The sequence below is a fragment of the Zootoca vivipara genome, chromosome 12 (genome assembly GCF_965207765.1).
Source record: "Zootoca vivipara chromosome 12, rZooViv2.hap1.1, whole genome shotgun sequence".
Lineage (NCBI taxonomy): Eukaryota > Metazoa > Chordata > Lepidosauria > Squamata > Lacertidae > Zootoca > Zootoca vivipara.
Genome location: NC_142595.1, coordinates 1,233,201 through 1,247,019, shown reverse-complemented (window position 1 = coordinate 1,247,019; position 13,819 = coordinate 1,233,201). Strand labels below are relative to the sequence as shown.

At 47.0% G+C, this 13,819-nt stretch overlaps 1 protein-coding gene across 5 annotated transcripts in view; it reads right to left on the bottom strand.

Annotated features, from left to right (window-relative positions):
* The window catches only part of SGSM1 (small G protein signaling modulator 1), an 86,627-nt gene that overhangs the window by 41,318 nt on the left and 31,490 nt on the right, over positions 1 to 13,819 (bottom strand). For 3 of the 5 annotated variants that reach the window (XM_035134582.3, XM_088656117.1, XM_035134583.3), the window contains exons 9-10: positions 589 to 656; positions 30 to 196 (exon numbers count right to left, since the gene is read on the bottom strand). In XM_035134582.3, the coding sequence (XP_034990473.1) occupies positions 30 to 196; positions 589 to 656 (235 nt within the window). The remainder of the gene's footprint in view (positions 1 to 29; positions 197 to 588; positions 657 to 13,819) is intronic. The other 2 variants (XM_088656116.1, XM_035134584.3) reach the window with 1 other exon arrangement.

The window sequence follows — 13,819 nt, the reverse complement described above, 5'->3', positions numbered from 1 at the left end:
CCCCACCCCCAGGCTGCAACCAGCCTTACCTTCCCCCTCTGTGACCACAGAGGGGGGTCCAGCTGGCCATGGGGCAGGAGCCCATTTTCTAGGCAGGAGAGGAACTGCAGGAGGTGCCCACCTTTCGGGAATCGCAGTGGTGGGCGCTGGATGCCATCTTGGCTTACCAGGACAACTGTGCCCCCACTGTCTACTACTGGCAAGAGAAAGTGGGTGGGGGGAGAGAGATGGAAAAGAGGGAAGAGGTGAGAACCAGATTCTGTCCAAAGAAACCCCACTGGGGGAGCCAGAAACATTTTGTTGCCCCCACCCCCAAACGGCTTAGGGCCACCCACACCTCTGCTTAATGTCGACAATGCACCCCTCCTGCACCCTTTAATTCCCCTCGTACATACAACAGGTTTTGATGTAGAGAAGCTTCTATTCTCTTTCCAGAGAATGGGGTGCTTCTCTCCTGCCTCCCCTCCAGGTCAGGAGCTGGAAACTTTCCCTTAGGCCAGTCGTGGGTGGAGCCAGAGCCCAAACAGGACTGATCACCAGACAGAGCGACCAAAGCAGATTTTGTAGCAGAACCAGCCCCCCTCTTACCTTGCTGGTGGCAGTGGAGGTAGACAATGTCCTCCAGGCGGATGGTCATGGCATAGTCCCAGTAGATGCTGTGAGAGGGAAGAACAAAGCCCATTGGGGTCACCCTCAGCCCCACATCCACCTCTAACAGGAAGAAAATGGAGTGGAAATAAGCAAAACCAAACTCCTGGCTCAATGAAAAAAGAGACCCATCCCAAATTCTGTGGCAATAAGTTCCACAATATTAGATAAACCTTCCACATTGAGTTCTCTCACTTAAAAAAATGAAAGTGCAATTTTCACCACATCTATGCTACCAGTTTTTGTACTGATTTAGTGAATAATATCAAAGTTCGGAGTTAACATGCGATGGATGCCATCATCTTTCAGACTGGCTCCCACCTGTTGGACCACTGAAATTGCAAGAGCTGGTTATGAAAATTCAGCTGATCTATAGAGATGATGGCAGCATTGCTGAGTGGCAGCTGAAGATATCATTTAAGCTACCAGTACGGCTGGTGCAACTCTGCATAATTACATTTCAGCAGGAAACCTGGGATAGCTCAGTCTGTAGAGCATGAGACTCTTAATCTCAAGGTTGTGGGTTCGAGCACCAGATTGGGCGAAAGATTCCTGCATTGCAGAGGATTGGACTAGATGACCCTCATGGTCCCTTCGAACACTACAATTCTATATTTCTATGGTTCTAAACCTGTTAAGACACCACCATTGACTCTATCTAGATATATCTTCCTTTATACATAAACATCTAAGGCTGTAGTCATGCTCTGCAGTTCACGCAACCACCAGTAGGTGGCACTGTGAAATAAAGTGTGATGACAAACTTAGTGGCTAGCTAGGCATCACCTGCCCAGGTATGGGGAGGAGGGTGCCAGGGAGTAGAAGGAGCACTGGGGGGGGGGGAGGTTGACAAGCAACGTGAGCAGGGATGGCAGTGTGTGTGTGTGTGTGCGTGTGCATGTGTGGCAGAAGGTCCAGGCTTTCACTCAGAAAATCCTTGCTGACAACTGGCACAAAGCAGTAAGAAGAGTGCCAGCCATTCTGCCTCAATCCCAGCAGAGGGTGCACTGGCTCTGACGCTGGGTAGTCCTCCTCTCCTCCTACCCCTTGAAGAGCACAACTAAGGACTTATTCGCTCTTTCCTTCAAGTCACTTTTCAGGCATGATTTGCACTTGAAAGCCCAGTGTCTGAGCGCTCTTCCTCCCCTCCCCCGCCCCATGAAAAGTGCTCTTTAGTGTTAAATCGAAGTAAATAGAAATCTGCATAAAAACTGAATTGCTGTTTGTTGTGTTTCATCTTTATTGAAACTTTTAAGCGACTTAAATGTTAGCATCCTGATTCACACAATTATTCCAAATGTTAAGGCCCCTGAGAGAAACTAGGAGACAGACACCCCACATTCCCCTTTCAGTTTCTGCTGAAAAGGGATTGACTGTTAAACCACTCTGAAAGTTGTAACTCTAGGAGGGGAAGAGGAGTCCCTCTGCAACTCTCAGCACCCTTCACAAACTACACTTCTCAGAATTCTTTGGGGCAGCGGCGTAGTCAGCCACCTAGCTGCCCAGGGCGGCAAACCCAAAGGCACCCTGCTGGGGGGTGGGGTATCCGTCATGCACAACGTGTCATGTGTCATGACGCATGCATCACGACGTATGTGCGCACAGGAGGCATACGACGTGGCGCCACAGCAAACCCCACGAGCAAGCCGTGGAGTGCGTGTGACGGGTATAGGGCTCCGTTGAGTTGTTTATGACTCAATTAGGAGCCACTAATTATCGCCCGGCGCGCTTTCTCTAGCGCTTCTCTGCTCCCGTAGATCCGGGCTGGCAGTAAAACACACACAGCAGAGTTCTTCTTCTTCTCACACAGCGAAAGCTTGTATAGCCGTTGGATAAAAAGCCTCTTAAGAACACACAGAGTCCAAGGTGTTCTAATAACTACTTAAGTTTATTCTAGAGAGAAAATAACAAACAACCTGGTGAGAGCGCAGACATCTTGCGACCGTCTCCCAGGCAGAAACGAAACCAACTGATACATACAGAAACACTTCTGGTACATTCTGTAACATGATATTCCTCAGTGGTCAGGTGCTATACAGAACACAGTTAACTCTTTGGTTACTTGTTACTCCTCACACCCCCTCTCACCTGAACACTGGGGATAGCGGGTATCCAAACTTACCCCAAAACCAACCCTTCACAGAATTCCCCATGCCGTTGGAAACTCAAGGGTTTTGTGAACCCATCTGCTAGGTTCTCTTGGCTTGGACAATACCTCAACTTTACCAAGCCTACCTGTATGCTCTGACATACGTTTCGGAAGCGGATGTCTAAGTGTTTGGTTCTGGCCTTGAACTGTCCAGACTCCGCCAGTCTCAAAGATGGTTGATTGTCGCCCCAAACAGTGATGGGCTGGCTACAATCACCCCAGATTTCCTGGACCAAACATCTGTAGTACTCCAATTCAGTGCATGTCGCAGACAACGCACAGAATTCGGCTTCCGTGGAAGACATTGCTATTAGGCTTTGCCTGCGCGACCGCCAACCAATCAGGGCATTTCCAAACTTGACTACCAAACCAGTCACTGACTTCCTGTCCTCCTGATTGGCCCAATCAGCATCTGCAAAACAAGTGAGTTGTGGCTCACCTTGCGCTGACATCTCCAAACAATACTCTTTGGTCTCCTGCAAATACCTAAGCACTCTCTTAATGCCATTCCAAGCATGCACGCTAGGTTTCGATGCTTCTCTACTGAGCAAATTGACTGCAAAAGCAATATCTGGTCTGCTCCATTGTGACAAATACAACAGACTCCCTAGCGCTGACTGAAACACTTCAGGACTCTCAAACGCTACTTTGTCCTTCACTTGTGACTCTTTCACAAAGTTTGTCTCCATGGGTGTTCTGACCCCTTTACAGTCAGACATTCTGAACTTCTCAAGCAAATGTTCAATCTTGCCTTTCTGACTGAGCAAAAAACTTCCATCCTCAGTTCTGTCTATCTGCACACCTAGATAAACATTCACTGCACCTAGATTCTTGAGTTTGAACCTCTTGCCTAGCTCTTTTGCAAACTTCTGCACTTGCATCTGGCTCTTTGCTAAGCAGATCAAGTCATCAACATAGACAAGCAACAGTTCCTGCTGTTCTCCTTCACCTCTGAGATACAGACAACTGTCAGCTAGACTCTTCCTGAAACCTAGGCTCTTCAAAACAGAATCAAGACATGAATTCCAATTTTTAGCGGATTGCTTCAGACCGTAGATCGACTTGTGCAGCTTCCACACCTGACCTGGCATGTCATTCTCAAACCCTGGAGGAGGCAACATGTACAACTCCTCCTGGAGGTCAGAGTTCAAATAAGCGGTGTCCACATCAAAGTGGTTGACCACTAGGCCTCTCTGCGCTGCAGTCGCTAAAAGCATCCTGAAAGATTCCGCTCTCGAAGTCGGACTAAAGACATCTGTGTAGTGGATTCCTTTCTTCTGAGTAAAACCTCTAGCCACTAATCTAGCCTTGTACTGAGGCTCTCCAGTCACTGTGGGTTTCAGCCTGTAGACCCACCTACAACTGACTGCTTTCTTACCTTCTGGCAACTGTGTAAGACTGTACACACCAAGAGATTGCATGGAGTTCAACTCTTTCTCCATTGCAACTTTCCACTTACTAGCTTCCTCCACTGACAACTGTTGCACCTCTTCAAAGCTTTCAGGCTCACACACTGCTAGGTTCGCCCATACACTGACAGCTGAAAACCTTTCAGGTGGTTTACCTTTTGTGGTGCGTTTTGAACGCCTTGGTCCCACATCTTCCCCCTCTAAATCCGAACTGCTTGTCTCTGACTGTGGCTCTCTCGGACTAGCAGCACTGTCAAGAGACCTACTACGCTTTGCAGCCCCCTCTGGGCTTGCTTTGGGTGAAGTGGGTGACCTACCACGTTTGCTGTACTTCCCAGGCTTGACCTGGGGTGAAGTCGGTGCGCTTCTGACTACTTGCTTCACTTCCCTAGGAGCTACACCACTTGGACCAGCTACCTGACCTGGATCTGGTCCTGCAGCACCTGGAACTCCAGCATCAGCTACCTGAGTTTCCTCTTCCTGGTCAAAACCTGAAGACCAGTCAAGAAGAACTTCAGGGTTAGCATGAATGCGTCTCCAGCCCTCTTGTTCACAGAACGTAGCACTCCTGCTAATGTGAACGCGGGTTTGGTCCCCCTCTGCTGGTACAAACCTCCAAGCCTTTGAGTTTGGTTCGTAACCACAGAAGATCATTTTTCTGGATCTTGATCCTCCCTTTCTGCGCTTCTGCTTTGGAATTAGAACCCAAGCCTCACACCCAAATGTTCTGAAATAGTGCACCTTCGGAACTTTGCCATACAACATGTAGTAGGGTGTGTTGTCCACAACTGAATTAAAAGCGCGATTTGAACAATAATTCACAAATTTATAGCATTCCCCCCAAAACTTCTGGGGTAGTCCTGCATCAAACAACGTTGCCTCCACCAGTTCAGACAGCGTTCTAAATTTCCTTTCAGCTAAACCATTCTCCTGTGGACTAAAAGGAGCGGTTTTTCTGTGCCTAATTCCCTTGCTGCGGAAAAACCCTTGTAGTTCTGCACTCAAAAACTCTCCCGCCCTGTCACTCTGGAAACACTGGACAGTGACGGAGAACTGTAGTTCTACTTCGGCTACCCACTCTTTTATCACTTTGGCAGCCTCCCCCTTCTCTTTCAGTGTTATGACCCAGGAAAAATGGCTGAAATCATCCAGAAGACACAAAACATATTTTGAACCACCTAAACTTAACGTTGACATAGGCCCAGAAATATCCATGTGCACTAACTGAAATGGTTTTGTGCTCTTCCTCTCAGACCTAGGATAAGAGCATCTCTTCGTCTTCGCTTTCGCACATGCGCGGCATTGCAGGTGTTTTTGACATGGCTTGAACCTGCAACATTTGACAATGTCAGGGGCTTTTTCCACATAAGGAAAAGACATGTGACAATATTTTCTGTGCCAAGCATGAATACAATCCTTATGGATAGCGCCCTCTGTGCCCTTTGGGGTATTGGCACTTTTAGCCTGAGCATCACCAGTGTTACTTCCACCTGCTTGCCCCCTCCCATCTAGGACAAACAGACCATCAGACCCAACAGTAACGCTTACCAGCTCAGCCCCATCTCTGGCAATTTTGCAAACACCATTGGCAAAACTTATTTCAAAGCCCTCACGCAATAAGCAAGACACACTTAAAAGACCATTTTCCATGCCTGGTACAACATAAACATCAAGGTTAGTGTCTAAGCATTGCATATAAAAAACACCCTTGCTTTTAATTGTTCCAGAAGAACCATCAGCAAGATGCAGGCTTTTTTCATCTTCAAGTGGCCTGCAGTTCAGGATCTGTCCTGAAGGCAGTACAAGATGATGGCTGCTGCCTGAGTCGATAATAAAAGTGAAACTGTCTTGTCCTCTGTTTCGAACCGTTGCTAAGGCAGCAGAAAGATGGCTGACAGGCTTATCTGGAGTTTTCCCACGTCCTCTGCCTCGGCGCTGCTGGCTGGTCCCACGACCACGTCCGCTGGGTTGCCTGGCACCTGGCTGAGTGACCTTGGCTGCTTCCGGAGCTGGGCAAAATCTCGCTACGTGCCCAGGCTGCTGGCACCGATAACAAAGCCTTGTTGCGCACGCACTCACAGTGGATTCCTCAGTGCTTTTTACTGCACCCCCACTGGCTTCTCTGCGCCCACGGCCCCCCTTCTCAGCCGATTCTTTCTGGCGTCTCAGTTCCTCATCCGCCAAACGCCCAGAAACGTAAGCAATCGTGAGTTCAGCTTCAGGCATTGTCTCAAATGTTAAACACAAATGTTCATAGGCGTTTCCCAAACTAGACAGCAAAATATAAACTTTTTCCTTCTCTTTGAACACAAGCTCATGCCGCTGCAGCTTATGGAATGCATCAATCACATTGGCAATGTGCTCCTTAATGGGTTGCCCTGGTCTCAGTCTCAACTCAAAGAGATGCCTCATAGCATGCAGCTTAGCTCCAGCTGTTTTTCTCTGATGGACCCTTTCCAAGCTGTCCCAGGCTTGCTTGGCATTTTCAGCATTTTGCACATAGGGCAGTTGCGTAGCATCACAGCTCATGGCAATGGCACATAGAGCCTTATTGTCTTTCCTGGTTTCTGCTGCAAACCTCTGTGCTTCAGCTGCTGAATTATCAGCGACAGGGGTTGGAGGATTTAACACACAAGTCCATAAATCCTTTCCCAGCAACCACATTCTGGCCCTTTCTCTCCACTCTGCGTAGTTGTCGCCATTCAACCTCTGGAACGGCACGACAAATTACTCCTGTAGCTGCTCCGCCATCTTGTCCACCCCCGGGCTCCGTGTCTGTGTACTCACTCAGAATAGCTGACGTTGCTCCTCCGGGTAGACTGCGGATCCCAGCCTCTGGTCCAGGGTCTTTCTGCTAGCGAGTGCATCTGTTGATTGCCGACTGCAAAACAACCGGTTTCTCCCAGCTAGCTCTTTACACCGGCTTTCTTCAAGGCTTTTACAGCTGCAATCACCTTTTATTGCTTTGGTGATTGATTAGGTTCTATGACCCATAACCTGTTACGGGTATAGGGCTCCGTTGAGTTGTTTATGACTCAATTAGGAGCCACTAATTATCGCCCGGCGCGCTTTCTCTAGCGCTTCTCTGCTCCCGTAGATCCGGGCTGGCAGTAAAACACACACAGCAGAGTTCTTCTTCTTCTCACACAGTGAAAGCTTGTATAGCCGTTGGATAAAAAGCCTCTTAAGAACACACAGAGTCCAAGGTGTTCTAATAACTACTTAAGTTTATTCTAGAGAGAAAATAACAAACAACCTGGTGAGAGCGCAGACATCTTGCGACCGTCTCCCAGGCAGAAACGAAACCAACTGATACATACAGAAACACTTCTGGTACATTCTGTAACATGATATTCCTCAGTGGTCAGGTGCTATACAGAACACAGTTAACTCTTTGGTTACTTGTTACTCCTCACAGTGCGGCAGTCTCGCTTGCATTGGGGCTTCTCCGCGATGGCAGCAGCCATCGGAGGTGGTCAGCCCCACCCAGCCTGCTGCCCGGGGCGGCGCCCCCCGCGCCCCCATTACTACGCCACTGCTTTGGGGGCACGCCATGATTCTTCCAAGTGGAGTTATAGTGCTTTAAATGTAAAGCAGAGGAGGAGCCTGACTGGGCAGGACAAGCTCCGACCTTTCAGATCCTTCTTCAAAAGGCAGTGACTGAACCTTTTTCTTTTCTTTTTTCCAAACAATTTTTATACATTTTTCAAATACAAAATCACGAAAAACCAAACAAAAACTCAGAACAAAATATAAAACAAAGAAAAACAAAACAAACAAAAATACAACATAACAAAAAGAAAAACTTCTCAAATCTTATATTATTTACTTAACATTGTTGACTTCCTCGATTCATAGAATCATAGAATCCTAGAGTTGGAAGAGACCACAAGGGCCATCCAGTCCAACCCCCTGCAAAGCAGGAAACACCATCAAAGCATTTTTGACATATGGCTGTCAAGCCTCTGCTTAAAGACCTCCAAAGAAGGAGACTCCACCACACTCCTTGGTAGCAAATTCCACTGCCGAACAGCTCTTACTGTCAGGAAGTTCTTCCTAATGTTTAGGTGGAATCTTCTTTCTTGAAGTTTGAATCCATTGCTCCGTGTCCGCTTCTCTGGAGCAGCAGAAAACAATCTTTCTCCCTCCTCCATATGACATCCCTTCATATATTTGAACATGGCTATCATATCACCCCTTAACCTTCTCTTCTCCAGGCTAAACATACCCAGCTCCCTAAGCCACTCCTCATAAGGCATCGTTTCCAGGCCTTTGACCATTTTGGTTGCCCTCTTCTGGACACGTTCCAGCTTGTCAGTATCCTTCTTGAACTGTGGTGCCCAGAACTGGACACAGTACTCCAGGTGAGGTCTGACCAGAGCAGAATACAGTGGTACTATTACTTCCCTAGATCTAGATGCTATACTCCTATTGATGCAGCCCAGAATTGCATTGGCTTTTTTAGCTGCTGCATCACACTGCTGACTCATGTCAAGTCTGTGGTCTACCAAGACTCCTAGGTCCTTTTCACATGTACTGCTCTCAAGCCAGGTGTCACCCATCCTGTATTTGTGCCTTTCATTTTTTTTGCCCAAGTGTAGTACCTTACATTTCTCCTTGTTAAAATTCCTCTTGTTTGCTTTGGCCCAGTTCTATAATCTGTTAAGGTCATTTTGAAGTGTGATCCTGTCCTCTGGGGACCACCCCTCCCAATTTGGTGTCGTCTGCAAACTTGCTCAGGATGCCCTCAAGCCCATCATCCAAGTCATTGATAAAGATGTTGAATAAGACTGGGCCCAAGACAGAACCCTGTGGCACCCCACTAGTCACTACTCTCCAGGATGAGGAGGAGCCATTGATGAGCACCCTTTGGGTTCGGTCAGTAAGCCTGTTACAAATCCACTGAATGGTAGCATTGTCTAGCCCGCATTTTACCAGCTTCTTTACAAGAATATCATGGGGCACCTTGTCAAAGGCCTTGCTGAAATCAAGATAGGCTACATCCACAGCGTTCCCTTCATCTACCAGGCTTGTAATTCTGTCAAAAAATGAGATCAGATTAGTCTGACATGACTTATTTTTCAGAAACCCATGCTGAATTTTAGTGATCACAGCGTTCCTTTCTAGGTGCTCACAGACCGTTTGCTTAATGATCTGCTCTAGAATCTTTCTTGGTATTGATGTCAGGCTGACTGGGCGGTAATTGTTTGGGTCCTCTCTTTTCCCCTTTTTGAAAATAGGGACAACATTTGCCCTCCTCCAGTCTGCTGGAACTTCGCCTGTTCTCCAGGAATTTTCAAAGATTATTGCCAGTGGTTCTGAAATCACCTCTGCCAGTTCTTTTAATACTCTTGGATGTAGTTCATCTGGCCCTGGAGACTTGAATACATCTAAACTAGCCAAGTATTCTTGTACTACCTCCTTACTTATTCTGGGCTGTGTTTCCCCTGCTGAATCATCTGCTCCATATTCTTCAGGTCGGGCGTTGTTTTCTTTCTTGGAGAAGACTGAGGCAAAGAAGGCATTGAGGAGTTCTGCCCTTTCTCTGTCCCCTGTTTGCATTTCACCATCTTCTCCTCTAAGTGACCCCACTGTTTCCTTGTTCTTCCTTTTGCTACGGACATACCCATAAAAGCCCTTTTTGTTGCTTTTAACCTCTCTGGCGAGCCTGAGTTCATTCTGTGCTTTAGCTTTTCCGACTTTGTCTCTACATGTGCTGGCTATATGTTTGAATTCCTCTCTGGTGATTTCCCCCCTTTTCCATTTTTTGTACATATCCCTTTTAAATCTTAACTCAGGTAAAAGTTCTCTAGATAGCCACCCTGGCTTCTTTAGGCACCTTCCATGTTTCCGTCTCATTGGTATTGCCTGAAGTTGTGCTTTTAATATCTCCCTTTTAACAAACTCCCAACCATCATGAACTCCCTTCCCTTTTAGTATTTCTGTCCATGGGATCTCACCCAGCATTTCCCTAAGTTTTCTGAAGTCGGCTTTCTTAAATTCTAGGATTTGAGTCTTAGTATGCTTGGTTGCTCCTTTCCGCTGAACAATAAACTCCAGAATAGCATGATCACTCCCACCTAATGATCCTGCCACTTTTACCCCACTAACCAGGTCATCACTATTGGTTAGGACCAGATCTAAAATGGCTGATCCTCTTGTTGCTTCTCCCACTTTCTGGACAATGAAATTGTCTGCAAGGCCAGTGAGGAATCTGTTTGACCTTATGCTCTTGGCTGAGTTTGACATCCAACAAATATCAGGATAGTTGAAATCCCCCATTACTACTATCTCACCTCCTTTTGAATGCCTGGTCATCTGTTCCAGGAAGGCATCATCTGTGTCCTCAGTTTGGCTTGGGGGTCTATAGTTAACTCCCACAATGAGATCACTGTTATTTTTCTCTCCCTTAATTTTGACCCAGATACTCTCAACTTGGCTTTGAAGTTTTAAATCCTGGATCTCTTCACAGGTATACACATCCCTGACATATAACGCTACTCCTCCTCCTCTCCTGTTTGGTCTATTTCTCTGAAATAGATTGTACCCCTCTATTTCTACATTCCAATCATGAGACTCATCCCACCAGGTTTCAGTAATGCCTATTATGTCATATTTAGTTTGCTGTACCAAGAGCTCAAGTTCATCTTGTTTATTTCCCATGCTCTGTGCATTAGTATACAGACATTGAAGACCATTTATCATTCCCCCATGTCTCTTATTTAAGGATATTTTCTTCTCACCACTAGGTCTGCATGCTTTTTGCTCCATTTGGTCCTTGACATTTGGATGATCATCTTCAGAACTTGATAGACTCCTACCTTCAGGACCACTGTCTCCCTCCCCCACATAAGTCAGTTTAAAGCCCTCCTGATGAGGTTTTTGAGTTTCATGGCAAAAACATTCATCCCAACTTTTGTGAGGTGCAGCCCATCACTTGCCAGAAGTCCGTCTTCAAGAAACTGCAGACCATGATCTAAGAATCCAAACCGTTCCTGTTTGCACCATTTGCAAAGCCAGTTGTTCACTTCCCCTATTTTTCCCTCTCTCCCTGGGCCATGTCGTTCAACTGGGAGGACAGATGAGATGACAATTTGTGCATTTAATTGCTTCAACTTCCTGTCCAGAGCCTCATAATCACATTTGATCTTCTGTAGGCTATGGCTTGCAGTGTCATTGGTTTCCACATGCACCAAAAGGAGGGGGTATTTGTTGGTGGGTTTTATGATTCCTTGCAGCCGTTCTGTTACATCTTTGATCTTGGCCCCGGGTAGACAGCACACCTCTCGAGACATCTTGTCAGGCCCACAGATCACTGCTTCTGTACCCCTCAGTAGGGAATCCCCTATCACCACTACACACCTCTTCATAGACTTGGTCGGGATTCTTCCATGTGCTGTCCCTTCCAAGGGTCCATTATATAATCACTGGGTCCATTATATAATCCAATTAAGCAGTTTTCATCTTATCTCTTAAATTAATCTAACGCATTTTATCATTAATACTCAAATATCCTATTCTAAAATATCATCTATTCTCCACCATTAATTAATCAATTTATCCAAATCAAACATTATTTTCCTTTCCTTTATCTTCTGTTTCTCCCCTTAGCCTAGAAATTTTTACCAAGAACTTCCCATAAATTTAAATATTAATTATTATATCATATAGACATTTAAACCCATTATATTAAATTTAACCCCCCTTCCCCTGAACTCCGGGTCTCCCAGATTCATCAGCGAATTCCATGTCATTCCAGTTTCGGACTATCAAAATCAGTCAAAGAAATTACACCCATTACCGGTACTACCCCTCACCCCACTCCCACCCTGTCGCAGCCTACCCACCATTCCTCTTCAATCATCCCCTGGTACCTCCCCAATTCTTCGTGTACTGTAGTACAAAACCACCCAACAAAAATTCCCTTTTCCAGCCCTTTCTCAGTTTTTATTCCCTTTGTATTCTGACCCCAGTATGGATCCTGTCCTCCCCCTCTCACTGGGAGGACATTACTCCATGCTGGTTCTTCTTTGGTGACTCCTTGAATCAGGCAGATGTTCTGTCCCCCCCCCTCACTGGGGGAACTTTAAATTCCATTACACTGCCCAAGACTGGTGGTTGTTCCTCTTGTGTGACTTCGCTCTCTGTTGGGGTTAATCCTTTTTCTCTGTCCTGACAATTCTGGTTCCTTTCATGCCATTCTGTATTACTTTTACGCAACAATATATTGTTTTGCTGCAGTTCATTTCTCAAGTCCCAAAACAATTCCAAAAGATCCTTCTGGAAGTCAAGGCCATCAGACGATATTGTGGCTACAGTCATCCTGTTTATCTCAGATTTCATGGGAACAGAGCAGAGCAGGAAGTTGAACAACTGTACAGTGGTACCTTGCAAGACAAATTAAATTCGTCCCGCATGTCGCTTCGTATAGCGAAAAATTCGTTTTGCGAAGCGGCTCCCATTGAAGTGCAGTTTCCCATAGGGTGCCTCGCAAGACGGGGGGGGGGAGATTCATCTTGTGAGGCACCCTATGGGACGAAAAAAATCATCTTCCAAAGCGCGCCATAGGAAACTTCGTCTTGTGAGTCTCCATTGAAATCGCAAAACACTTTCGTTTTTTTCAATTTTTTGGAAGAACCGATCGCTGTAGCTTCGTGCCTCCGAGATAGCTATGCTCTGATGCGCCGCATCAGCTCAAAACCCCCTGCACTCTCGCCACCCAGAATTAGGCTAGCCGAGGGAGGGGGGAGCTCGCTTCTGGCGTCTACCGGATCCACATCCCCAAAACACTCAATTCAGGGTTTCTTCTGGGGGGCCGCTGCGCTGAAGCAGTCCCCCCTTGCCTCGAAGGCACCCGTACCCCTCTCAGCTGAGGAGAACGGCGCCCGCCATTGCTTTGATTGGCCGGAAGAGAACCTTTCAGGGTTTCATTTGCCTTTCACTTCTCTTTGCCCAGGCTTTAGAAAGTGCGGTCATGCTACCTGAGGCCATGCAAAAGCAAACACAGGAAAGCAGGCGCTTTTCCCTTGACCTTTGGGGAAATGCAGCAGCTGAGACAACGGTCTCTGTGCCTGAGGCCAGAATATGGAGCCACACCCAGCGTAAGGAGGAAAGTAGCCAGCAGGAATCTGGACAAGCACAGCTGCTGATAAGCAAAGGCTGCTGGATCCAGCCAGGGGCCCATCTCGCCCAGCATCCTGTTCTCACAGGGGCCAACCAGATGTTTGTGCAGGACCTGTGCACAAGAGTCGTCTCCTCACCTTCAGTTTCCAGCAGCTGGGATTCAGAAGCACAGCTGCCTCTGACTGTGGAGGCAGAGCAGGGGCATCGTGGCGAGGAGCCTCCAATAGCTCTCTCTTAGTGATAAATGTGTCGAAGAAGCAAAGAAAGCTCCCCCCACCCCCCACCCACCCCTGTGTAGTCCAGCCTCCTTCCTCCAGGTGCCCACAGATGTTTTGGGCTCCCCTGTAGGGCTCCTTTTGCCAAGATTTACACAGAAATCTTTCTCAAACTCCTCTGATTAAACCTGCCAGGAAGCGCCAAAGCATACGATATCCTTTTACTCCTGTCAGGTCAGAATGCAGCCATTGCAGCCTCCACCATCCTGGTGCCT